Source organism: Ochotona princeps, chromosome 24, assembly GCF_030435755.1.
Source record: "Ochotona princeps isolate mOchPri1 chromosome 24, mOchPri1.hap1, whole genome shotgun sequence".
In the NCBI taxonomy this organism is placed as follows: Eukaryota; Metazoa; Chordata; class Mammalia; order Lagomorpha; family Ochotonidae; genus Ochotona; species Ochotona princeps.
In genome coordinates, this window is record NC_080855.1 from 28,407,415 (window position 1) to 28,433,463 (window position 26,049).

A 26,049-nucleotide genomic window follows, 5' to 3' on the forward strand; every position below is an offset into this window, starting at 1 on the left:
TCAGGGGCTGTGTTCTGCCTAGCTGGATCCTGACGGGGGATCTGGGGCTGCTCGCAGCTCTTCTGAGAGATCAGTCTATGTCTGGTGAGGGGGCTCTTGGGAGCTTCAATCCATATGCCTCCAAGCACTGCCACGCCCCAGGGCTGGCACTGCCCCAGGACTGGCACCGCCCCAGAGCTGGCACCACCCCAGAGCTGGGATCTTTCTCCCTCCCTTCGTCTCCCTCCCTCCCTTTCCCGCCACCCAGCCACCAAGCTATGCAGACGCCTGCATAAGCATAAATAAATATTTCTCCCAATAGCAGATGAGCCCAGTCTAGGGGGTGGGGAGGTCCTGGTGCCGGCTAAGTGCCAGGCCTGCGTTTCCCACTCAGGGACCTTCTCTGCATGGGGTGGGACAGAGATGTCATGGGAAACCTCACCCGTTCAGCATTGTTATCAGGGCGATGGATGTCATCATCGCTACCGTTGAGTTAATGAGCATGTTGGGTCCCCAGGCCCCAGGCAGGCAGTGCACCTATGTTCACAGGGATCATGAGCACTTTTCAAAGCATTTGTTGGGGCCGGTATTGTGATACATCAGGTTAAGCTGCCACCTGCCAAATAATCAACCCATGTGGACACCAGTTGGAGTTCTGACTGCTTTGCTTCTGGTCCAGCTCCCTGCTGATGCGTCTGGGAAAGCAGTGGAGGATGGCCCAGGTACTCGGGCCCCTGCCACACACATGGGAGACCTGGATGTGGCTCCAGGCTCCTGGCTTCAGCCTGGCCCAGCCCTAGTTGTTGTGACCACCTGGAGGGGGTGAACTAGTGAATGGAAGATCTTTCTCCGTCTTGTCCTCTCTCTCTCTGTAATTCTTCTTTCAAATAAATAAATAAATAATTTTTTTCCTAAAATGTTAAAGGCAGAAAGAGAGAGATCTTCCATACACTGGTTCACTCCCCAAATGCCAGGAACCTGGAACTGTGTGAGTGGCAGAGATCCGAGACCTGGAGCCTTAGCTGCTGCCTCCCAGGGTGTGTATCCGCGGGAAGCTGGATGGGAAGCCGGACTGGGACTTGATCCAGCTGTCTGTACTCCGTGTCCACTTTCTTTCGAACGTCCTCCTTCTGCTGAAGAGAGACAGGCTGGTGCAGGGGGTGGAGAGCCAGGAGATGCTGGGCAGTGGCTAGGCATGGGCGTGGCCAATGCTGGTGGGCGGTCTTAGCTTCCAGAGGAGGTGGAGCCTGGCTGAGCCCCTCCCACCACCCCTTTTCCACTTACCCACTCACCCCTCATTGTGTGTTGATGTTTCTGTCTCTGTCCCTCACGGTGACCCTGTGGATCTCAAGGCCTCATAGCGTCACAACACTGGGTTTGTGTAAGCACAGTGTGCATGCCTGCAAGAATGGAGCGCCTGCTGTATGTGTGGTACTGTGGAAGGTTTTTAGAGGAATGGAGGCCCCTCGCTCCCTTGCTCTGTGCTTCTGATCTGGGGGAACCTCTGGCTGCCTGGCCGGGCCTTCTGGCATAGCCTCAGCTTCCTGCACACACAGCCTGGCTCACCGGGGTAGGGGGCAGTGGGAGGGGTTCCTCACCATCATCATTTTCCTGGATTGATGCTAGGGTTTATGGTTGCACTTTTGGAGCCAGGGGCCAGCATCAGACTTTTGGAGTCCACCTGGGAGGGCCAGGGGAGCCAGGCTGAGTTCTGGGTTTTTGTTCTTTGCCACTACTCCCTAGTCTGCTGCCTCAACACCCCTGCCGCCTCTCCGAGCTCCTGGTTGTGCCTCTTCCCTGACCTCTGACCTCCTGGCCTCACCCATTTTTCTCTTGCGTACCTGTTTTCCCCAAAGTCTTTTCCACTGTCCCCCCACACCCCCATATCCCTCATTCCCCAGACCGAGGTGGTGGCTATCGGTGGAGGAGGCTGTGTCCTCTCCAGGTTCTTCCCCTCCATGCACTGGCTCAGTGGCCCAGGCCTCTGCCCTCTGGTCTCTTCCTTCCTGTTCTGGATGCCTGTCCAGCCTGCACCCACTGGATCCCGGAGTTCTGGAAAACTAGACTTGGCCATAGGCGCCTCCTCTTGGGATCCCCTCCCAGTGGGTCACAGAGCACCACCCGGCCCCTGGCCCGCTGCCTGCGCCGTGCCCGTCTCCTCACCCACCACTTCCTGCCCTGCCTTGGTCACTGCAGCCACGTAGGCCTGGAGCGCTTCCCATCCCTCCCACTCCCACAGCCTCCAGCCCCTGAGACTGTTTGCTGCCTTGCTCAGGCCTGGCTGGCAGCCAGGGCTGCCTGGGCAGCTGGCACCCCATCCAGCGTCCATCTCACTCCTGGCTCAGCATTCGTGTCCAGGGGAGGTGGTTACTGTGGGCCTGATGGGCAGTACCTGGGCGTGGGGTCCCTGGGATGTTCCACCTAGCTCCGAAGTCACCTCCTCCTGGGAGCCCTCAAGGAAAACATGTCTGCTTTAGTGTCACATGTTTGCATCCTTGTGGACCACTTGGCTTACGTGCATTTTAATTTGATTTTTTTTGTTGTTATTATTCAGATTTTTTGTTATTGTTCTGCTTGTCCCATCCCCTGGCAGCTTGGGAGCCAGTCACAGGCGTGTCTCTGCAGTGGAATGCGGGATGGAGAGTGACAGTGTTAGCCGCATCTCCACACGCATGACCATTCCCCCATGCATGTATGGCCATGGGCATGCGTGTCTGGGAGAGGGCCAGGTCTCATCCGCCTGGCCAAGCCTCTATCCCACCCCACCCCCGCCACCACAGGGAGCCATGGCTGCACCCCTGGGGCTCTGGCAGCTGGCAGCTTGGAGATTAATCTCCAAGGCCACTCTGCCAGTTGCCAAAGGCACTCGGGTCTGGCCAGGATTGGGAATTCTCACCCTGGTCACGCAGGCAGCCGCCGCTACTGCTGCCCCTGCTCCTGCCTGCCTGGAGACAGGAGCCAGGCTTTAAATAACAGGATGGAAATCTGACCCAGGAAGACGTGTGCCCACCAGCCCAGCCTCTCCCATATTGGGTGGTGGGAGTAGAGGCAGGAGGCAGGCGCGGGTGCAGCCTGCTGGCTGGTAGGAGCCTGACTTTGAGGAGATATGGCTGGTCTGAGTTGTCGGCAAGGAAGCCAACCTCGTCCACCAGGAGACAACCACTTTCCGGAACCTTCTTGCACCTGTGTCTTCCAGAAGCCTGGAGGGAGGGCAGAGGGCACTTTCTAGGCCTTCTGGAAATAAAGGGGATCGCTTCCCTGCTCATGGCCCCAGTCCTGGGGAGCCAGGGAAGCTGCTGAGGAAATTAGTAGGGGTTTTGTTGTTGTTTTTTAAAGAATGTGGCTTCTGTGAGTCCTTTCGAAGCTTAGAAGTACAACCTCCTGGGCTGGCTTATAACTGTTCAGAAAGGTCAAGGCTGTGCAGTTCACATCCCCAGGTCTCCCCCCTCCCCGAACACAATGTGCACCCGAGCGTGTGCACCTGTGTAACACTGGGGCCGCCCTTCCATTGGGGCGTGGCCTCCTCTCCTCTTTCCGTGTGTGTGTGTGTGTGTGTGTGTGTGTGTGTGTGCTGCTTATGTAAAACATCTTCACATATTGCATGCGTTTCTCATGGTCCGTGAGTGGGATTACACATCCCGGGTTAAAAGGTGGGAGCGAGGCCAAATGTTACCCTGTTGAAACATGGTAGGGTGGGGGGCACTGAGACGACGGTATGGGCCTAAGGTAAGACCCCCTCCGGCCATGGGCTAGTTGGGTCAGGAGAGGCTGAACCCTGGATGGCAGAATGGGCTTGGGTGTCTCCAGGTGGGACAGGGTGCTCCATACTTGTAGTTCAAGAATAGAGGGGGATGCTGTGGTCTTGCTGGGTGTCCCCAATACCTGGCAACTTTTGCAGACTTTTGTTGAAGGACAAAAAGGTATTTATTGCAAACAGCAGAATCTGTACTTGGTTGAAGATTTATTTATTTGAAGACACAATTACAGAAAAGGAGAGAGAGAAAGATCTTCCATCTGTCGCTTTACTTCCCTAAATGACTGCAGTGGTCAAGGCTAGACCAAGTCCTGAAACAGGGGACTTCCTCTGGGTCTGCCATGTGCGCAGGGCCCCAAGTACTTGGGCCATCCTCTGCTGCTTTCCCAGGTGCATTGGCAGGGAGCCAGATCGAAGTGGAGCAGCTGGGTCTCGAACTGGCGATGCTCATAGGGGATGATGGCATTGTAGGCGATGGTTTTACCTGCTGAGCACATCTCAGCACCAACCCCCCAGGGCTCCATCCCATGGCCCCATCCCACGATTACCTCTGCCCCCACCTGGCAAGACTCACTGTCCTCCTGCCTTCTGGCATCCATCCAGCAGCTTTGACCTGGTATTGGACTCTACAAGCATGACCTTCTGGGCCTGGATTCTTTTTATCACCTTGGCGTGATTCTACCACACTGCTGCATCTTCTGCAATTCCTGCGGGGAGGCCAGGCGCAAAGACAAGGCCCCAGGCTGAGTCACCAGCACTTTGCAAACACACAGGGTATGTGCCAGGGAGACCCTCTCTAGTGAGGAGAAAAGCATATGCTAGAGGGGTAACCTCCAGGTGCTGTCACCTGGAGGGAGGCAAGGCAGACAGCCGAGATACCAGCGTCACCTCTAGAACTCAGTTTCCCAGCAGCCTCTCGGGCATTGGGACCCACATGGCTCATGGCTCTGAGCACCGACATACTGAGCACACACTTGTCTGTGGTGCTTGGCAGTGGAGCTGCTCATGACCTCTGCCCTCTGCCATCTGTCCCTAGGCTGGATTCTTCCATGGCAAGATCTTGGCAGGTGGGGCCTGCCCCAACAGCTGCCTTGACCCTTGCTGAGGGTCCAGCCTCTGCTGGCCAAGCCCCGGGATGGGAAGCCAGGGTACATGAGGCAGCGTGTACTTCAGGTTTAGGATTGTCCTTCCCATCAGGAAGTGCTGCTTGTGTTGAATCTCAATTGATGTCCTGGAAACTTCTCTCAGTGTGATGTGAATGGAATTCAGGGTTGGAATTCTGGAATTAGGGCTTGTGGGGTTGGGTGATAGGGCCACACCTGGCTACCATAGCCCTACTGGCACAGCACCAATAATGGGGGCTGCTTTTTTTTCCCCTAAGATTTATTTATTTTTATTGGAAAGATAGCTTTACAGAGAGAAGGAAAGAAAGATCTTCCACCTGCTGGTTTACTGCCCAAGTGGCTACAACTGCTGCAGCTGAACCAATCCAAAGCCAGGAGCTTTTTCTGGGTCTCCCACATGGGTGCAGGGTCCCAAAGCTTTGGGTCATCCTCTACTATTTTCCCAGGCTACAAGCTGGGAGCTGGATGGGAAGTGGAGTGGCCGAGACACAAACTGGTGCCCATATGGGATCCTGGTGCTTGCAAGGGGAGGATTAGCCAATTGGGCCATCATGCTAGGCCCATTGCTGCTATTCTTGTTACTTTCTTTAAAAGGCAGAGACAGAGACACAGAGAGAATATTCCCTTCTCTGGGCTACAGTAAGGGCTCCCCCAGTCTAATGTCAGGAGCCTGGAACTCCATCCATGTCTCCCACAGGGGTGATGGGGGCACCTGGGGCTGGGTTCTGATTTTATCTTGGCCCAGTCCTGGATGCTAAGGGCATTTGAGGAGTGAACCAGTGGGTAGGAGCACTCCATCTTCACTGACTGCCACATAAATAATAACTAAATAAATAAATTATTGATTTGCAGACGCAGTTTGAAAGCCATACAAATGAGTGATCAAAAAGCTTATGATAGCCACTGAATACAATGACTCAGTAGCTAAATCCTCCAGGATCCCATATGGACACTGGTTCATGTCCCAGATGCTCCACTTCCCTTCCAGCTCCCTGTTTGTAGCCTGGAAAAGTAATAGAGGACGGCCCAAAGCCTTGGGACCCTGCACCCAAGTGTGGCAGACCCAGAAGAAGCTCCTGGCTTCAGATCGGCTCAGCTCTGGCCATTGCAGCCACTTGGCGCATTCCACATGTTGTAGAGATCTCTGGTTATCTTTGCACATAACTGACCTCTTAAATGTAAATTGTAATGTGAGCTCCTCTGCAGTGTATCTTGTTTGTATTGTGTTCATTGTAGCCAATGCTCTATAACCATGCATGACCGTGATCTCAGTGTCATCATAAGAAATGCATATTCCTAGAAAAATAAATGTCAAGGGGATTGGCATTGGGCCACAGTAGGGTAAGCTACCACCTGCAATGCCAGCATCCCATGTCAGTCCCAGCCATTCCACTTCCCATCTAGCTCCCTGCTGATGCACCGGGAAAGCAGTGGAAGTTGGGCCAAGTCTAGGGTCCCAACACCCCAAGTGGGAGACCCGGATGGAGTTCCAGGCTCCCACTTTAGCCCGGCATAGCCTTTGCTGTGGCAGGCATTTGGGGTGTGAATGAATAGATGGGAGATTTCGCTCTCTCTCTGTTGGTCTGCATGCCACATTGACACAGAAGTAGATTTCCAAAACAGAAGCCTTGCTGAAAGGATGACATGTCCAGCGATCATAGGTAGTTACTTTATTTAGACAGTGCTTCAGTGAGTAGATTTTCATTCACTGAAGTGGATCCAGGCGCAGCTGAAAGCTATCAGAAATCCTAGTAGATTCCCATTTGGCTGAGACTTGCCCTTGAAGCTGGCAGTGCAGTGAGATGGGTACCATTGGCCATTTTACAGATGGGAGGAAGCGAGGTGGAGGGAGATTCCTTAACTTGCTCATTAAACTCACTCCCTGGAAGGCAGGACTTTCTCTCCCTCTCTTGAAGGGATGCCCGTGGCCACAGCTTCTCCATGTCCACTGGAGGGCTGCTGTTGCCTTACGTCCACCTTGCATCAGAAGTGAATGAGAAGAAAATGAAGTAGGTGAGACAAGAAGAGGACGTGAGGGTCATGACCTCCGATAGCTGATGGGTCCACGGGTAAGGGTGACTTGAGTCACCGCTCAGAGGACCTCACGGGGCGCTGGGGCCTTCTGTTCCCTGGCTCTTCCCATGGTCATAACTAGGTTGCTCCCAGGCCCAGTAGCATGGCTGGTGTCGCCCTGCCTCCCTCACATCGCGGCAGCCAGGGCTGGGGCCCGTGCTATTCAAGGGCGGTCCCAGCAAAGGGTACAGTTGGAACCTTGCCCTAAACCTCAGAGAGAGCACCAGGATTTGCTCCAAGGTTTGGGAGAACCGGCTGCCCCCATGCATCTGTCGTCAGGTGCCAGGACACCTGTTGGGAGGACAGCAACACAGAGGGGAGGGGCCAGGACACCTGTTGGGAGGACAGCAACACAGAGGGGAGGGATGGGGAAGGTGCCGTAGCAGACTCTGGGGCAAGAGCCACAACTAGGGTTCAGCGTTGGATCAGAATCCCCTCTAACTGGCAGCTAGGAACCCCGGCCTGAGCAGCGTTGAGGGGACAGCTGGGCCCTGGTCAGTCCCACACCCTGTACTGGGGCAGGAGATGGGGGATCCTGCAGGAAGGTGTCCGGGAGGAGAGACGGGCCCCCTCCCCAGGAGGGGAGCCGTTCCTTGTTTGAGCTCTCAAGCTGCTTTCTCCAGCAACACAAGCATATGGCTGCGGATGGTGCGGGGGCGTGTTTGGGTGGTGTGTGTGCCTGCCTCTGCCTTTTGCTTGCTCTGTGGGGCTGTGTCTCTGTCGCCTCCAGCTGGTCCGCGGGGCAGCCAGAGTCACCAGCAGGGGTGATTTCCCTGCACCTGGAAGATTCCAGTTCTTTGTAGGGGCTATTGTTGGGGTTTCCAATAAGAGTGATTCCAAGAAGAGAACTTTTTACTGCAAACCCCTCACCTGGGTGTTATTCTAAACTGGGCAGGGAGACCAAATTGGGAGGAGGGGTCTATATGCTCAAAATGTTGGCGGGGGGTGCGGACCGGTCCCAAAGGACTTCAAAAAATTTATAGAAAAATAAAATGAAAAGATTGAGTTTATTGACATGCAGGAATTTTTCAATCCATGCATAGTTGATTTTTTCATTTTTTTCTATATAATGCGTTTCTGAAAGATTTTGGAAGGCCCTGTCTGGCGGGGGGGTGGGGTGGCGGGATGGATTTAAGCAGTGAAGGGATCTGTATTTGTTTCCTACAGCAGGTGTGCTAAGGCCACGCGAGTGATGCCTTCAAACATAGGATAAGTGGTAGCTGGTATGGTGGGACAGGTTAAACCACTGCTTGGGAGTTATCCCATTGTTGGCGTGTCAGTTTCAAAGTCCCGACTACTCTGGTTCCAATCTAGCCCCCTGCTAGTGAGCCTGGTAAAGCAGTGGAGGATGGTCCACAAGCTAGGGCCCCTGCACCTACGTGGAGGAAGTTCCTGGCTCCTGGCTTCGGCCTGGCCCTGCACTCGACTTTTGCAGGCTTTTGGAGAGTGAACCAGCGGATGCAAGATCTCTCTGTCTCTTCTACCATTCAAACAAATAAACATATCTTTTACAGTGGGGAGGGGAGAAGAGCCAGAACATTCTTCCCTCTCCGTCCCAGAGTCATCCCACTGTCATCACCATGTCACCACATCTCCACGGGGCCACAGTGAAAGCGTTAATGGCTCCATTTCCGTGCCGGGCCCTGGGGGTGGCTCTGCTTGCCGTCTGTGCATGCCTTGGCTGGCAGCCACGTCCCCGCAGCCTCTGAGACCAGCATCTGGGCGTGGCCAGTCCCCCAACTTGTCTCCATCTTCACTCAGCCTCCTCCCTGCCTGTGTCCTCTTGCCAGGAAAGCTGCAACAGACTGTCAGGCGCTCAGGATCACCACCTCCTTCCTCCCCACTGGCTCCCCTCTCCTCCACACACAGCCCCCACAGACTCACATACGAATGTCTAACTAATGGTCTCATTCAGACACCACCCAGTTGAGTCCCAAAGTCAGAGTGAACCAAACCTGCTTGCAGGTGGCTTCCTCTGCAATGCACTCGAACCCATGCTGTGAACACACCGTGCAGGTTTTGTTGTTGTTGTTTTGTTGTTTTTATTTTTTTTTTAAAGATTTTATTTATTATTATTGGAAAGTCAGATATACAGAGAGGAGAGACAGAGAGGGAGATCTTCCGTCCGATGTTTCACTCCCCAAGTGAGCCGCAACGGCCGGTGCATGCCGATCCGAAGCCGGGAACCAGGAACCTCTTCCAGGTCTCCCACGCAGGTGCAGGGTCCCAATGCATTGGGCCGTCCTCGACTGCTTTCCCAGGCCACAAGCAGGGAGCTGGATGGGAAGTGGAGCCGCCGGGATTAGAACCGGCGCCCATATGGGATCCTGGGGCGTTCAAGGCGAGGACCTCAGCCGCTAGGCCATGCCGCCGGGCCCTGTTTTGTTGTTTTTTTTTTTTTTTTTTTAATATTTATTCATTTTATTACAGTCAGAAATACACAGAGGAGGAGAGACAGAGAGGAAGATCTTCCGTCCAATGATTCGCTCCCCAAGTGAGCCGCAACGGACCGGTGCGCGCCGATCCAAAGCCGGGAACCTGCAACCTCTTCCAGGTCTCCCACGCAGGTGCAGGGTCCCAAAGCTTTGGGCCGTCCTCGACTGCTTTCCCAGGCCACAAGCAGGGAGCTGGATGGGAAGTGGAGCTACCGGGATTAGAACCGGCGCCCATATGGGATCCCGGGGCTTTCAAGGCGAGGACTTTAGCCGCTAGGCCACGCCGCCGGGCCCTGTTTTGTTGTTTTTAAAGGTAGGTTTACAAGAGGAGAGACAGAAAGATCTTCCATTAGCTAGTTCACTCCCCAAATGGCCACAATGGCCAGAGCTGAACCAATCCAAAGCCAGGAGCTTCTTCCGTGTCTCCCATGCAAGTGCCGGGTCCTAAAGACTTGTTCCATCCTCCTCTGCTTTCCCAGGCCCCAAGCAGGGAGTTGGATGGGAAGTGGAACAGCCAGGACACGAACTGTCACCAGTATGAGCTGCTGGCACTCAAAGATGGAGGATTAATCCGTTGAGCCATGGCGCTGGCCCCATGCAGGCTTTCTTATATACCCAAAACAACATTTTCTGTGAACTTGTTGGGTTGGAAGCTTCCTGTGTATGCCAACCAGGACAAAGTGGGGGACCCTAACCAATCCCCCTCTTTTTTCTGCCCACTTGTGTTCTACATAGAGGGGATCCTTGTGCACGTGTGTGTGGTCTCCCTACCTCCCTTCACTGTATAGATCCAAGCTGTGCCCGCCTCCCTACCACCTGCCACCCCTGGCATAGCAGCATCTACAGGGCCTGCCTTCTGACACAGACAGGTTCAACAACAAGGTCAATGCCACGGCCACTTTTTTTTAAGAATTATTTATTTTTATTTGAAAATAAAAATGTTCAGATTTTACAGAGAGAGGAGAGGTAGAGAGATCTTCCATCTGCTGGTTCATTCCCCAAATGACTACAGCTACAATCGAGCTGATCAGGAACTAGGAACTTCTTCCTGGTCTGCCATGTGAATGCAGAATGCCAGGGATTTGGGTCAGCCTCCTCAACTTTCCCAGGCACATCAACAGGGAGCTGGACCTGAAGCAGAGCAGCCGGGACTTGAACTAGTGCTGATATAAGATGATGATGGGGGGAGGTATCAAAGCATTGGCGTGAAGTTTGAAGCCGGTTCCCTAGAAAAGATCTATTAGCCAGAGGAATGCCAGAAATCCAAGTTCCCAGAAAATGGCCCGGGATGTGTGTGATGGGGAGGGGTGGCTCTAGGTCCATGGCACTTTGCTGCTGTCCTAATGCCACCCAGGCCCTTGGGCCCAGGGTTCACACTGGCTGATCCTGGAATTCAACCTTGTCTGCAACACAGAGCATCTTCCATCTGCCAGTTCACTCCCTAAATGTTTGTAACATCCTGGCCGAATCCATCCTGGTCACCTATTGGGGTGGCAGAGGGCCAGGTACTCCAGTCAGCACCTGCTGTCTCCCAGGGTGTGGTCATTCACAGGAAACAGAATTGGAAGCAAAGCAGCCGGGACTCAAACCCAGTGCACTCCAATGTGGGATGTAGATGGTACCGGCAGCAGCTTAACCCACCATCCACCGTACCAGCCACATCATCGCAGTATCAATTTGCAGTTGCAAATCTTGATCAGAACACAAGGAATGAGTGTGGTGCAGGGTTCCCAAGTGTCTGTGAAAGAGTGCATGTTAGCAGGGAGCTGGAGTCTGGCAAGGCCTGGCCTGGCCTGGATGCCCCCGGGCCGGCTGGAGTTTATCTGGAAGTGCCTACACCCTGGGTGGACCCGCCTAGATCCAGTGGGGTATAGGCCACTGCTATTCCCACCAGCCCACCTTCCTGCCTAGGCTGGCCGATTGGGATGCTGGGTGACAGAGCAGGTGCTATAGCTGGGAAAGCCAGCAATCTCCCAATCTCCTGCTCCACCTGCCCCTGCTCTGCCTTTCCTGGCTCCTAAGACAGGCCCATGCCTGACCTCAGAGATGTCACTATTGAAGCTTCTTTGCTCCACCTGTGTCCCTCCCGCAACAGCTAGGTGGACCTTTGTCTTGCTTGTGAGCATCTGTGCACCCTTGCGGCTGCTGAGAGAGGTTGTAAACTTGGGTTCATGTTGGTCCCTGCGTCGTGGGGGAACTAACTAGGCAAGCTGACCCAGGGAGGTCGGTGCTTAAAGCTCTGCTGGAGACACCTGCATCCCCTCTTGGAGTGCCTGGGTTCGAGTCCCGGCTCCGCTTCCAGTACTAGCTTCCTGCTGGCACACACTCTGGGAATCATCAGGTGATGGCTCCAGTCCTGGGGCTCCTGTCATCCAGGTGGGACATCTAGATGGAGTTCTTGGCTCCTGGCTTTGGCCCTGGCCCAGCGCTGGCTCTTCCTGTCATTGAGGAATGAACCAGCAGGTAGAGGTGCTTTTCTACCTTATCGATTGGCCTTGCAAACCAAGACAATGAAATAAACAAACGCAGGCAGGTGCCACTGGAGGCCGGCTCTGCGTCTCACCAGCCTGCATCTCAGTCAGTGTGGGAAATACAGTCTGTGGCCATTGCATGTCGGCACACAGACCGACCATGTCCCCACTGTATGCTGCCTGGGGACCTTGCAGGTCCCCACCTCTGGTCTAAAAGAGTGATACTGTGGCAAGGCCAGTAGCTGCTGCACCTGGGGGCTTACCACACCCACCTGACTGCTGTCCAGCATCCTTGTGGTGCTGATGTTGCAAGTTGGGGGTGTGTCCTGGGCACCTGCCTGGTCCAGCTGTGCAGAGCAGCTAGAAGCTGGCACTTGCTTAAAAAAATTGATTTATTTATTTTTATTGGAAAGTCAGATTGACAGAAAGAAAGAGAGAAAGATCTTCCATCTGCTGATTCAGTCACCAACTGTCTACAGTGGCCTGGAGCTGAACCGATCTGAAGCCAGGAGCTTCTTCCAGATCTCCCACGTGGGTGCAGGGTTCCAAGGCTTTGGGCCACCCTCTACTACTTTCCCAGGCCACAAGCAGGGAGCTGGATGGGATCCTGGAACATGCAAGGTGGAGACTTTAGCTAACGGTCAGCTGCATCTGGCCTGCACCTGCTTCCTTTGTCATCACCTCCAGTCCCCTGGGCCAACCACTCTGGCTTGCAACCTTCCATGTGTTCTTTTTTTTTCTCCCAAGCGCCAGGCAGGTAGCTTAGGAGTGTCTCAGCATATGCACCCCCAGCTGGCTGACTCGGGTCCATAAAGGAGAGGGAGATGGGCCTCTTGGTGGTCTGTGGGGCTGCCGGGAGGAGATGTGCCAGGAGGATGCAGGGCAGAGAGCAGAGGGTACACGGGGCCCACCATCAACGGAGGCCTCTGCTTGGCTGTCTGTGTACCATCAGGGAAACCACTCATGGAGGAAGTGGGTGCCCTCAAGGTGGCCAGATGTTGGAAGGCTTTGGATGCCTTTGGAAGCTGACTTGTGTTAGGAAATGAGGGAGAAAGGTCAAGGTTGCCACCTTGGGTTTTAAAGCCATGCCAGGAGCCTGTGGTACGTGACTGTGCTATGCTGAGGGGATACAGGTGGCCATTAGAGTCCCCTGATATTTGGACACTCCAGGGAGACACAATGAGAAGGAACCTGCCCGAGCCCTCCAGGGTCAGAATCAAGAAGCGCGAGGCCCCCGCCCACGATATAGGGAAGGGGGCGTCATGGCCTCCCTGCTGTTGTCACAACCCCCACAGGCCTTGTCCACCCAGGAGCCAGGCTGTGGCTGGGTGTCTCTTAGCACCAAGAGTGTCCTGACCTCATATGGTCATGACTTGAAAGCAGACCACCCTGCACACTTCTCCCCAGGTTGCCCGCAGCGCCCCCTTTGCCCTGGCCTCTGTTCCCTGCTCACCTAGGGGCCCCTGCTGTAGTAGGCCCCCAGCCACCTGCCCTCATGTTTCTCTGTCCCACATTGGGTTTCTGTGTTCCTGAGTCCTGGCTTGTAAAAGCCAGGTGGCTAGGTGAGATTTACCTGCTGTGACAGTCACAGATCTCCTGGCTGCCTGCCTGCCCAGTGGAGAGGCACTGGCGACAACCAGCAGCCTCCCCACCTTCCCTCTCTCTCCCCTCCCTGTACCCCCTCATCCCCACCCATTTGCCTCTCCCTCCCTTGGTCCCTGGTTCCTTCCTAAATGGATTAAACTCTTTCCCGGAAGGAGCTGGCTGTGGTGTGAGGGCGGCTGGGAGGCCAGGGCTCGAGCGCCGTCTGCCGCCTCCCACTTGATTTTGATTCGATTTGAGCCTCTGTGGCCAGGAGTCTGGTGGTCCCGAGGCCTTTCTGGGAATGAGTGGCCAGTGGTGGGTGGGTGGGTGGCTGGCTGGCTGGCATGGAGGGAAAGGGGAACCGCCCTTAGGGGAACTCCTGGCAGGCAAATATCTCTGTGCTTGCCTGGCCCCTGGCTGCCTCTTGGATTCACGCATGTGCCATCTCTGGCCTCCGCATCCCTTCACATCGCGGATTTTCAGACTTTGGTCCCATCACACGCTGGGCTGATGAATGTTGGGATGCAGACCTCGGCTCCCTGTGGCTGCACCTGTTGCACATCCCCCAAGAAGCCTCCTCCGTCTTTGGGCAAGGACTGTGGCCTATGGTCTGTAAACTGAGGACTTTGGCTTGTAGACACTGGTGGAGTTGCAGAAGCCAGCTCACAGGGTCCCTGCCCTGGCAGAGCTGAAGTTTCTGGGTCCCCAGGAGCTGCTGACTGGTGTGTCTCAGCCACACCCCGTTCTGCAGGCGCAGACAGAGGGCGGGATCAGCAGGTACCTGCTATCCGCTTTTCCTGTATGCTTCCCAGACAGGCAAACAGAGGGTCCCTGCCTCTCCTTCACTCCCAGGAGGGCAGGCGCTGGCACTGGGGTAGCTCAGGGGGTGGCCCCTGGACCTGTGACCTGGCTCAGGAAGGGGTGAGGTAGATGCGGGAGGCTTCTAAGAGAGCCAGTCTTTGTATCTGGGGTAGGGGTTTACCCTGCTGGGCGGTGCAGAGGCAGCAATAGGGGCCTCCCGGCAGTAGGGCAAAGTCCAAAGTGGACAGCCAGGAAGCAGACAAAAGCTCAGGGGCCCCAGGGCAGTGGCCTGGCTGGTGTAGGGATGCAGATGGGACTTGATACCGAGCTAGTGTGCAATAGGGGGAACTCAGAGGCAGATGGGAGGGAGACCAGCAGAGGCACCTGACACCGGAAGTGGGGCTGAGAGCAGAAGCCATGAACACTGTCAGGAGATAATGCCTGCAGAGCTGGGAGGGGCATTGAGGCAGGGGACTGAGCCTGCAGTGGCTGGGCAGGTGTGAAGGACATTGGCCCGTCCAGGTGGACAGTGAGGCTTCCAGGTCCTGGAGTAGGGAGTAAAAGAGAAGAGGGCAGGCAGTAGGGCACCATGGAGGGTGTCTGGACAGGAACGGTGGTGACCCAAGCCCCATACAAGGGAAGACTGAGCATGGTACCTGAGTTCTCAGATTTGGAGGTACAGATGTGGGTGGGAGGGCGTGCCTTGTGTGCCCATGTGGTCTCCAGGCCTGGGAAGATCCCACTTGAGCAGAGAAGTGGCCCTGAGGGTTTATGTACCCTGTCCTGGACCCTCATGCCCACCGATACTGCCTGCTGCATCCCTCCAGGTGACCATGGCCTTGCTGGGCAAGCGCTGTGACATCCCCACCAACGGCTGCGGGCCCGACCGCTGGAACGCCGCCTTCGCCCGCAAGGACGAGATCATCACGAGCCTGGTGTCCGCCTTAGACTCCATGGTGAGTCCCCCGCACTTACCGGGAGAGGGGAGAGAGGGGGAGGAAGGGCCCCCCTGCTGGCCTCCACCCGTTTCTCTGATCTGAGCCCCACCCCAACCATGCGATGCCTAGGGTCACCACCTACCCCTGGCTGCCAGCACTCACCCAGTCCGCTCTTTGTTCCTTTGCCGCCCCTGGCCTGGGCTGCAGCCTCCCTGCCAGCAGGTGACTCAAGGCAGTGATTCTGAGCAAGCTTCTATCCCTGGAGTGAAAGGGGAGACTTGTCACCCCATCTTGGGGCTTGGGGAGAGAACTGGGCCTCCACTGCCATGGCCCTGACCCTGTTGCCTACTGTGGCATCTGAAGCAGTTTATCCCAAGGGAGGAAAATAATCACGTCTCATTGGGCTTGAGAGCATCTGCTTGTTACCGCTTAGCTGCGCGCTTGCTGGTTAGGGTAGGGAAGTGGAAGGTAGTACGTTGGCCAAAAGTCACACAGCATCAGCTAATGGGCTCCCAGCAGTAGTGTCTGTATTTTCCTGAGTGGGGGCTGGCAACAAAGACCTCCTTCTAAGTTGTTTCTGCTGTGGGCAGTGGCCTTGGCACCTGCTGGCTCTGGTCGTGACCCCTCTGTCCCAAGTCCCACAGCCTTGTTGGCTGTTCAAGGTAGAAGTAGACCAATTCGGGCTGTGAGAAGGAAAATGGAGGGGCAGCAAGTTGGTTCAGTTGCAGGATCCTTGACCCTGGTGCTCGGTGGGCAGAGGCGGTCATGGCCAAGTGCCCCATGCAGGGACAGGTGTTGGGCACAGCAGCTAGTATGCTGTCAGGAGCTCTGCAGACCATATCCAAGAGTTGGGGTTCAAGTTCCGGCACTGCTGCCGTCTCCAGGGAAGACAGCAGGTTGTAGGTCAAATGCTTGGATCTCCACCACTCACATGGGAAACCTGAATGGTGTGCTGACCCCTGGGCATTTGGGGGCATGAACTAGCTAATTAACTACGAGAAAAAAATAGTCATAAGTTGTTTTTTTAAAAAGATTTATTTATTTGTATTGGGAAAACAGATTTACAGAGAGGAGAGACAAAGATCTTCCATCAGCTAGTTCACTCTGCAAGTGGCCACAAACAGCTCGGAAGCGATCCAAAGCCAGGAGCCAGGAGCTTCTTCTGGGTCTCCCATGTGGGTGCAGGGTCCCAAGTCTTTGGACCATTCTCAAGTGCTTTCCCAGGCCACAGGCAAGGAGCTGGATGGGAAGTAGAACAGCCGGGACATGAACTGGCGCCCATGTGGAATCCTGGCGCTTGCCAGGGAGGGGAGCAGGTGGGGGGGATTAGCCAATTGAGCCATCACACCAGGCCCTGAGGCCAGGCTTTTGGGGTGCTCTGTGGGGGAAGAGGGGACTGCAGTGTCATGTATTCATTGCCCCGCCTCCATCTCAGGCCCTGTCTCCTATGTGCCTGTGGGACGCGCCATGCCCCGTGCAGGGAGGCAAGAGCCCACGCCCACACCCACGCCCGGGCTGCCTTTGCCGCCAAGCAGGGACCCCTGCAGCACATGCTCTGTGTAATTTCCTGCCCTTGGAAATGACCTCATCTCCCGTTGCACATTTGATGAATGTTCCCCAGTGTTAGCGCAAGGAAAGAACATAACAGCAGGGGTTTCTGCTTTCCCCTTAGAGAGCAGGAAGTGGATGCATAGAAGAACCCTGCAGGGCAGGCCTGCTGGTCCCATGCCCCTTCGCCGGAGCCCCTCGAACAAAAGGCTGGACTCTGGTCCAGAGAGGTTGAGGAACCTGTCCTAGGTCACACAGCAGAGAGTACGCCTCAGTTGAAAACAAAAAACCAGTGTTGTAGGGGCAGTCACCAGGCACAGCAGTTAAATCGCTGAAGCAGAGACTGCTGGCTTGCCTCGGCTCCTTGTCACCAAGCAAGATGTAGCTCTTAGTCTGTATAAACACTTGCCCATCGGATAGTTTCAAGTACAGGATACTTAGACTAGTTGGCCCCCAAGCAATGTTGCCAGGTCCATCAGAGAGCACATCAGATGTGGCTAGGTGAAGATTTAGACAGAGATACAGTGACATAGTTATAAATCTTATTGTTTCTCCTAATGGTGCCTGGCAGCTGGGTGGCAGGTGGTCCACCTTTCCCTTTGTCCTCAGCTGTAAAGTTTCCCTGACAGCCCAGGCCAAAAACATGGATCTTTTACAAGGCCGGGGGGGAGAAGGAGGGCTCTGCCTGGAGAGGACAGGAATTCCTGACAATTCCCCCTCGTCACATGGCACCAGTGCTGGCTTAGTTGCTGTCTCACCAGTGTGAGTTTAAAAGCCCCTGACCTGTCACAGCTGCTCCCCTCTTCCCCTTGGGGTGGCACAGGACAGTCCGCCACCAGGTGAACTAAAGTCTGCCTGTGACTCGTTTTTGGAATGGAACTGGGCAGCGCGCAGTATCTCCTCTGCAGTTCAAATGAAATGAGAAGCGATAAATAAAATGCTAATGAAGAATCAGCACTGAGCAGGTGCAAAGCCCATGCCATAGAAGTCACAGGCCAGGGGTTCCTGATGTGGCCTGCAGTTTTGGGGACTGGGTTGCAAGAACCCCTGCTGTGTGGTACAGCTGCTGATCTCAATTTCGGAGGCCAGGAACATAGCCGGCTTGCTGATCAACCGCATCAGAACCAGCTTGCTGGTCAGTCGCATTCAGTACCAGCTTATTGGTCAACCACATCCGACCCAGCTAAATGGTCGACCACGTCGTAACCGGCTTGCTGGCCAGAGTTCTGGACAGGACTGGGACAGGGGCCAGGACAGGAGAGGAGGATCACATGGTGTTTGTCCTCCTCCAGCACCCTGTGGCCAATCTCTGGGGTGCATTCATTCATTCATTCCTGCTGCGGATTCTGAAAGTGAGGGGGGAGGGTCCCTGGCAACTAGGAGCACCTGACTCACCCTCCACACCCCCACCTCTGGAGGTGTTGGAGAGCGGGCACCTCTGCTCGTGCCCCTCCCTGACCCCTCCCCTCCCCCCTCGTCACAGTGCTCGGCGCTGTCCAAGCTGAACGCGGAGGTGGCGTGCGTGGCTGTGCATGATGAGAGCGCCTTCGTGGTGGGCACCGAGAAGGGCCGGCTGTTCCTCAGTGCGCGGAAGGAGCTGCAGGCCGACTTCCTCAGGTTCTGCCGTGAGTACCCCCGGGGCTCTCCTTGACACAAGGGGGCTCCCTCAAGCATGGCATCAAGGGGCAGTGGGAGCAGCCACAGCTGGGGTTCCAATTCTGCACCAGCTCCTCGGCCACCTCCACCCTGGGCAGTATACACACAGGCCGACTGACCCTCCTCCCCCATCCCACCCCAAGCCTGGGATAGAGCCAGCCCCTTCTGTGTACCCGTTTACAGACAGGTACATTGAGATCTAGGCTTGCTGTCCACCTTATCCTGCAGACTGGTGGGAGGTTCCCATAGACTGAGACCAAACACACCTGTTCAGCTGAGATTCGCTGGGTAGAGTACCTGCTGTACACAGTATCATTCCAGGGTGAACGTGCTGGTGTCTTGGAGCTGCCCCTCCCGGAGGCTCTGGGGACAGAATGACAGGCTCACATCCAAAGCCAAGTGCATTCAGACAGAAAGGGCTAGGTGCTCACACCTGTGCTGGTGCTTGCTGATTTTCCCAGCAGCCTCCAGGTTGATGGATAAGAAACTGAGCCCTGCCCCCAAGGCCATAGCCACGGCCACCCCAAGGCCATAGCCACGCCCTAACCCCAAGGCCACGCCCACACACATGAGGCAGACCTGCAGGCTGTGAGTCTCAAACCTGTTCTCTTCCTGCTGCCCCCTTCCACATCAGGAAGGTATGTGGGAGGGTCCTCAGGGCCCGTGGTTATTGAGACTGTGGACCAGGGGCGGATCTGCAGCCCCCGGCCCCACCTGTGCTGTCTTAACCCTGGCCAGCGTCTGCCCTGCCTACCTTGTCCCTGTGGTACCCAACACCCATCTCGCCTGCCCTGAGGTTGCGTCCCATGTCGTGCACCAGTGCCACCCGGTGGGAGATGAGCGTCACCTACATGTGAAGATCCTGTGGTCTGGATCCTGGGAGTGGGGACAGCAGGAAAGTCCACCCACAGCCTAGGGCTCTAAATCTGTACATCTGCCCGAGGTCAGGAGAGACAGGGGGCTCTGTACCTGCCAGCGCTGCCACCTGCCACAGGTGGAACCACTCCCAGCTGCTCCCGAGTCAGAAGTATCTTGAATACTGGAAGCATGCCCCAAAGTGGAGAATTCCACACGTGATACTTTGTTTGCTTAAAAATCAATGGCCAGATCTGGCACAATAGCCTAATGGCTAAATCCTTGCCTTACATGCACCAGGATCCCATTTGTGTGCCAGTTTGTGGCCTGGCAGCTCCACTTCCCATCCAACTCCCTGCTTGTGGCCTGGGAAAGCAGTCGAGGACAGCCCAAAGCCTTGGGACCCTGCACCCACCCATGTGGGAGATCTAGAAGAAGCTCCTAGCTTCTGTCTTCAGATTGGCTCAGCTCCGGGCCATGTGCATCCACCTGGGGAGTGAACCAGCAGATGGAAGATCTTTCTATCTCTCCCTCTCTCTGTAATCTAACAATCTAGGGCCTGACGCAGTACCTAGCAGCTAAAGTCCTTGCCTTGCATGCACAGAATCCCATTTGGGTGCCAGTTCTAATCCCGGCAGCCCCACTTCCCATCCAGCTCCCTTCCTGTAGCCTGGGGAAGCAGTCGAGGACATTCCAAAGCCTTGTGACCCTACACTTGCACAGGAAACCCAGAAGAAGCTCCTGGCTCCTGGCTTTGGATCAGCGCACCCCCGGTCATTGTACCCACTTGGGGAGTGAATCAACAGATGGATCTTCCTCTCTGTCTTTCCTCATCTCTGTATATCTGACTTTCCAATAAAAATAAATCTTTTTTAAAAATCTGATGATCTTTCAAATTTAAAAAAAAAAAAGTGGGGCCAGGTGTTTAGCCCGGCAGTTATAACTCCTGCATACCTGGCAGCCTGTGGCTCAGGTAGCTGGGTCCCTGCCACCCACATGGGAGACCTGGGCTGAGTTCCTGGCTCCTGGTGGCTTCAGTTCCAACTTGGGGCCATCGCTAGCGTTTGGTTGAGTGAATGAGCAGATCACAGCTCGGTGTGAGTCTGTGTGTGTATTCTCTGTCTCTTAAATACACGTTTTAAAAGTATAGAATTATTTTCAGGCAGTGTGCATTCACTAGTGACAAGATTTTATTTATTTGAAAGGTAATGTTAGACAGGAAGATGATCCATCCACTGGATCATTCCCCAAATGCCCGGCCTGGACCAAGCACAAGCCAAGAGCCAAGAGCTCCATCCTGGTCTCCCACATGGATGCAGGGGCCCCAGCACTTGAGCCATTCTCCAGTGTTTTCCCAGGCACGTTTATGGGATTCTGGATCGGAATGGAACAGCCAGGAAACAGTGCCCAATATGGGTTGCTGGCATCACAGGCAGAGGCTTAACTTGCTACCCCACCACGCAGGCCACAAAACAAATGAATTTTGTTTTTTTCTGCTGGAGTTCTCATCCCATCCTGAATTTGCAAGTATTCTGAAATCTGAAAACTGCAAAATCTAAAAGCACTTACGGTCCCCAGTGTGCCGGGTCCATGATGCTGAGCCTGAACCCGGGAAGCCTGCACCTGCTCGTCTGTTGGAAGGAGAGAGCTGGGGTGGGTCAGAGGAGTAAATCAGCCTTGCATGGCGTGCAGTTGGCACAGTGCCTGGCGCCCAGTCCCACCCATTGGACACCAGTTGCTGTCACTATTGCTAGTAAGAGTACCCGCATTCCACCCCTGGGACTGGTCTCAAGGGCCCACGGTTCAGGGCTGGGCGTCCCCAACACCCCCTGGAACTGGGTGTGTCATCAGTAGAGCACAGCTGCTCCCCAGCCAGGCCCCATCCGGCTCAGCCTCCTGGAGCCTGAATCTCCTCCAGGGTCAGGGCTGGGGACTGCACTGGGATGGGCTGAATGTGGCAGGTTCTGGCTCCCAGGGAGCCAGGCTCTGGCCTGGGGCATGTGCACCTGGCTTTTTAGAGCCATCAAGAGCCACTATTTATAGGGGCGGGACTGGATTATTTCAAGCTCTGCCAATTCTAGAATAGACAGGGTCCCGTCCCAGGGTCCCTAGCCCGACCTAGCCTGGTAGGAGCCCCACTTTAGAGGCCCCACGGCCACCTGGTTTAGGTCTCCATTATTGCTCCCCTCGAACAGAGCAGACACCTGGGGCCTGGGTTGATTGAGATGGCGAGGGTGAGTGTCAGGGCACAGAAGGAGGCGGATGGGACATATGGCCATAGTTCTGTGCCAGTCCTGCTGGTCTCCTGTGAACACTCCAGACCCGGGACCCAGGCAGGAGAAAGGGACTTGCCCGAAGTCACAGGACAAGGTAGAGGTGACCAGGGTGGGGCCCCAGGCCCTGGGTTAGGGCACCAGGACCTCCACAGCGGCCAGCCCCAGCCCTCAGAGGGGCATCCAACCTCCTTGATTCTCCACTTTGATTCATTCAATTCCTTGCCAGCTAAGTTGGCTTCCAGGCCCTGGAGGTGGGGTGGGGTAGGGGAGTCCCACGCAGCAGTGAGGTATGAAGCAGTTACTCACTGCCCTCCCCTACCTGCCCTGTTCCCCATAGGAGGACCCCCATGGAAGGATCTGGAGGTGGAGCACCCCAAGAAGGTGCAGCGGGGAGAGGGCAGTGGCCGGAGCATCCCGCGGTCCTCCCTGGAGCACGGCGCGGACGTGTACCTGCTGCGCAAGATGGTAGAGGAAGTCTTTGATGTTCTTTATAGTAAGACCCTTCCTCATTCCATTCGGGGCCCCCGGGGTGGGTGGGAGCCTCAGATCCTGCCTAGTAGAGGCGGTACCCCGCCCCCCAACTCACACCTGCCTGCTCATCCCTGCTGTTCCCCTGCCCCACCTCAGGTCACGGCCACCTCCACCCGCAGAAATGACCCCAAAGCACAGGTGTGACCTGCCACACCCTACCCATTCACCCCCGCCATGGGGTCACTTCCTGGTCTCCACTTACCTTGCCTCACTTCACCCTCCTGTGACCTGTTTTTGGGGGCTGCCTTTCTCTTCTGGCATCTGTGCCAAGCTCTGAGATTCAGCTGGAGGAAACCCCTCGCCCACCCCACCAGGTTAGGGCCGCCTTGGCTGGCCCAGCCAGTCTGTGGTCCCAGCAGGTGCTCAACCGCTGTTGCTGACAACCCTTGTGGATGGCAACCCTGGTCTGCCCTGGCAAGCAGCAGGTGGCCTCTGCACTGCCCTGGTGACCTTGGACCAGGTTACCTGGAGGGCCCCACCTTGTGTGTCTGACCTGCCCTGTGGTTTCTGCAGTGTTTGCCTATCTAGGAGGAAGGGCCCTCAGTATGCATGTCAGATGGAGGAGGCGGAGGAGGAGCAAGGGGCTGGGGGTATTCCACAGGCCCCCCCACTTGCTTGCCCTGCCCAGCGCTTCTCCGCTGCCTCACAGGGGCATGGGCATGACAGGGCCTCCTACTGATTCTTGGTGGGGGCCACAGCCAATGAGCCCCACACCCTCCCTCCACCACCCCTCCATCCTCACTCCCGGCCCCTTTTGTTTCCTCCTCCTCCCTGCTCGCACCCCTTCCCCCCTCAGCCCCTCTTTCTCTCATTTGTTTTTCCCTCTTCTGACTTTGACCCTGGCCATGCCCTGTGTCCACCTGCTGACTCATACAAGCCTCCGGCTTGACCCTGCACCCCTTATCCTCCTCACCTACCCCCAGCCCCTACCTGCCGCCAGATGCTCAAGTGCATGGCGGGGAGGGTCCACTGGTGAGACTAGCTGGGACCCCTTCCTTCTCTCCTACCCTACTACCCGAGATAGGGAAGCCCTAAGCCCTTGGATATAGACCAAGGGCTTCTCAAAAAAACCCTGGAATTGGGGAAAGAGGAGACCCAGCATTCAGGGGAGCCCCATTGTGGGGTGGTACACCTGCCCAGCACCCCCTACCCCCATCACCCCAGGCTGAGCTCTCACGCCAGGCTCCTCTCCCTTCCTGACCGACAGGTGAGGCCCTGGGCAGGGCCAGCGTGGTGCCGCTGCCCTACGAGAGGCTACTGAGGGAGCCAGGGCTGCTGGCCGTGCAGGGACTGCCCGAGGGCCTGGCCTTCCGCAGGCCAGCCGAGTACGACCCCAAGGCCCTCATGGCCATCCTGGAACATAGTCACCGCATCCGCTTTAAGCTCAAGAGGTGAGTAAGACCGTGCCAGCCTGCCACAGCACCTGCCACATGGACCTGGGCTGAGGAGAGATCCCAATTCGATGGTGGAGTTGAGGTCCCAAGCAGGGCTGTGAGAATTCCCAGCCTGATGATGGAGGTGAAGCCCCTTCCCCAAGCGGGGGCCTCTGATTGCACAGTGACTATAAGACATGTGGCTTAGGACACAGTGGGATCCTGGTGATCAGAGTGCCTGGTGCCACAGCAGGGCACGTGGTACGAGTAAAGAGGGGCTGATGGGAGATGAGGTGGCTGAGGCTGGGCCTGGCAGGTGCTACCATCCTCCGCTTAGGCTCCTCTCTTCTGCCACGCTGGTGCACAGGTCAAGGCTGTTCGTCCCGGGCCAGGTCACATTCATCCTTCGAACCTGTACTCCCTTCCACCCTGCCCTGCCCTGCTCAGGAGTCCGGGAATGGTGCAACAGGTGCAGCAGGGGTGCGAAGCTGCCCGTGTCTCTTCTTCCTGACCCAGGGCACCGGAAGATGCCGGGCGCGACTCAAAGGCGCTGGTGGAACTGAATGGCATCTGCCTGCCCTCCAAGGGCTCCCGGGACTGCAGCCTGCATGGCCAGGCCCCCAAGGTGACCACGCAGGACCTAACCCCCACCGCCACCACCTCTTCCTCCTCCTCGTCTTCCTCCTCATCCATGGCCGGCTTCCTGTACAGCACAGCGCTCCCCAGCCACACTGTCCGCGAGCTTAAGCAGGAAGCACCCACCTGCCCGCTTGTCACCAGCGACCTGGGCCTCAGCCGGCCTGGGCCGGCGGAGCTCACGGCCACCAGCGCCCAGGACTTTTCCGATTGCTGTGGTAAGGCTGTTGCCAACTGGGCAGGGCAGGGTGGGTGGGTACATGTGGCACCAAGCAGGGTCTCTAATGGGACCCTGAGCATTGAGTATATACCGACTCTGTATGCACTGAGCCAAGCAAGAAGATCTGGGGTCTAGTCCTCGCTCCTCTGCTTTGCATTGTGGGGCCCACGGCACCCATAAAAACAGGGATGTTGGTAAAAGGAACTGATGTGGAGTGACAACAAGGAGTGGTACATTTCTCCCTCCCCACCCTGACACAAGAAAGGGAAACAGAAACACTTATCTCCCACCCCGACCTTGTCCGTCCTAATCAGAGGCTCACATGGGTCTGCCACGCCCTCACCTTTATAACACATACTAAAATCAAATTGTAAAAATTTAGAAAGAGAGACATGCAGGTTTCCAGGTACCTGCAGTCGCATAAGGCAAGCTTTGTGGGAAGCTGACAGCCAGGTGAGAGGCATCTGCCAGCTGGCCACACGTACTCAAGTTTAAGAACGACAGAACCCACGAGTCCAATGCTTGGACCAAGTTTACTGTAAAGTGGAAGATTAGCCAGATGAGCTCTCATGTCAGCCCATGTCCATGGGCAGGACCTGGGGACCCCTGGGGGGCCCGCCTTGAACCTGTCCCTCTTGTCTCCCTTGTCCAGGACAGAAGCCCCCGGGGCCTGGTGGGCCACTCATCCAGAATGTCCACGCCTCCAAGCGCATCCTCTTCTCCATCGTCCACGACAAGTCGGGTAGGACAGCACCCGCGGTGGGGAGGCAGCCCTGAACCCTGGGGTGGAGAGTGATACCTGCAGAGAAAGGAGAGGACCAATGTGCCGCCCAAGGGGCTGGCTCTGTCATCAGGTGGAGCAGGTGTCTGTGACTGAGGGACAGATAGACCCATGATGTAGCTGTGGGTAGGAATTTCCTGTGGTCAGGAGTTCATGGTGGGGGCTGCAGGCTCCAGGTCCTGTGTAAGTTGCAGTTTGGTACCCAAAGGCCAGTCTGGGGCTTGGGGGGTGGGGTCAGCATATGAGGTCAGGGCCAGGGCTGGCGGCAGGAGTCCTGAGCAGCCACCACATGGGGTGTGTGTCCTCCCAGTGTGGTCCCCGGCTTCCTCCCGCTACATGGCGTCCACTCTGTGCAGCAGGAGGCCAGAGGACTCGGTGTCCCCTCTTGGGGGCAGGCTTATCCAACACATATGAGCAGGCTTAAGAGGGCATCTCTGAACTGGGTCATTTAGGCTTTAGGCACCCCTGCAAGAATTCCTTACATATTGCTTGAATTTTTTAAAAAAACGTTTATTTATTTGAAAGGGATCATGACAGAGAAAAAGATCTTCCATCTACTGGTTCACTCCCCAAATGGCTGAAATAGCCCAGGTGGACCAGGCCAAAGCCAGGAGCCTAGAGCTCCATCCATGTTTCCCATGTGGGTGGCAGGGGCGTCACCCACTGAACTCAAACCAGCACTCCTCTGGGAAGCAGGTAGCCATGTGGGCCAGGAGCAGGCTGTCCCTGGGTCGTGTCAGGTAGAAGAGCAGTTTCTCTGAGTTGCAGTTGTCCTTCTCTGCAAAATGGGGTAGCTGTGATTCAGTATGACCACAAGGGACTAAAGACATTCCCCTCAGAGCTGCAGCCGGGTCGCTCTAGTTAGGGATGTTCAATCCAGGCAGAGGCCTTGGCCAGCCAGGGTGGGGAGGGCAGGTGCTTGGGGGAGAGATGGCAGGTGTGCGAGACCTTCGAGGTTATGGGAGGTCAAGGCCTGCCCCACCCATGTGCCCACTGGTACCTGGACTAGGTGTC

General features: G+C 56.0%; 1 protein-coding gene across 1 annotated transcript in view; it reads left to right on the forward strand.

Annotated features, from left to right (window-relative positions):
* GTF2IRD1 (GTF2I repeat domain containing 1) overlaps nt 1–26,049 on the forward strand; it is a 79,891-nt gene that overhangs the window by 17,797 nt on the left and 36,045 nt on the right. The window contains exons 2-7 of the mRNA XM_058680548.1: nt 15,049–15,177; nt 18,191–18,332; nt 21,832–21,987; nt 23,233–23,416; nt 23,915–24,252; nt 24,907–24,996. Coding sequence (XP_058536531.1) covers nt 15,055–15,177; nt 18,191–18,332; nt 21,832–21,987; nt 23,233–23,416; nt 23,915–24,252; nt 24,907–24,996 — 1,033 coding nt within the window. The 5' untranslated portion in view covers nt 15,049–15,054. The remainder of the gene's footprint in view (nt 1–15,048; nt 15,178–18,190; nt 18,333–21,831; nt 21,988–23,232; nt 23,417–23,914; nt 24,253–24,906; nt 24,997–26,049) is intronic.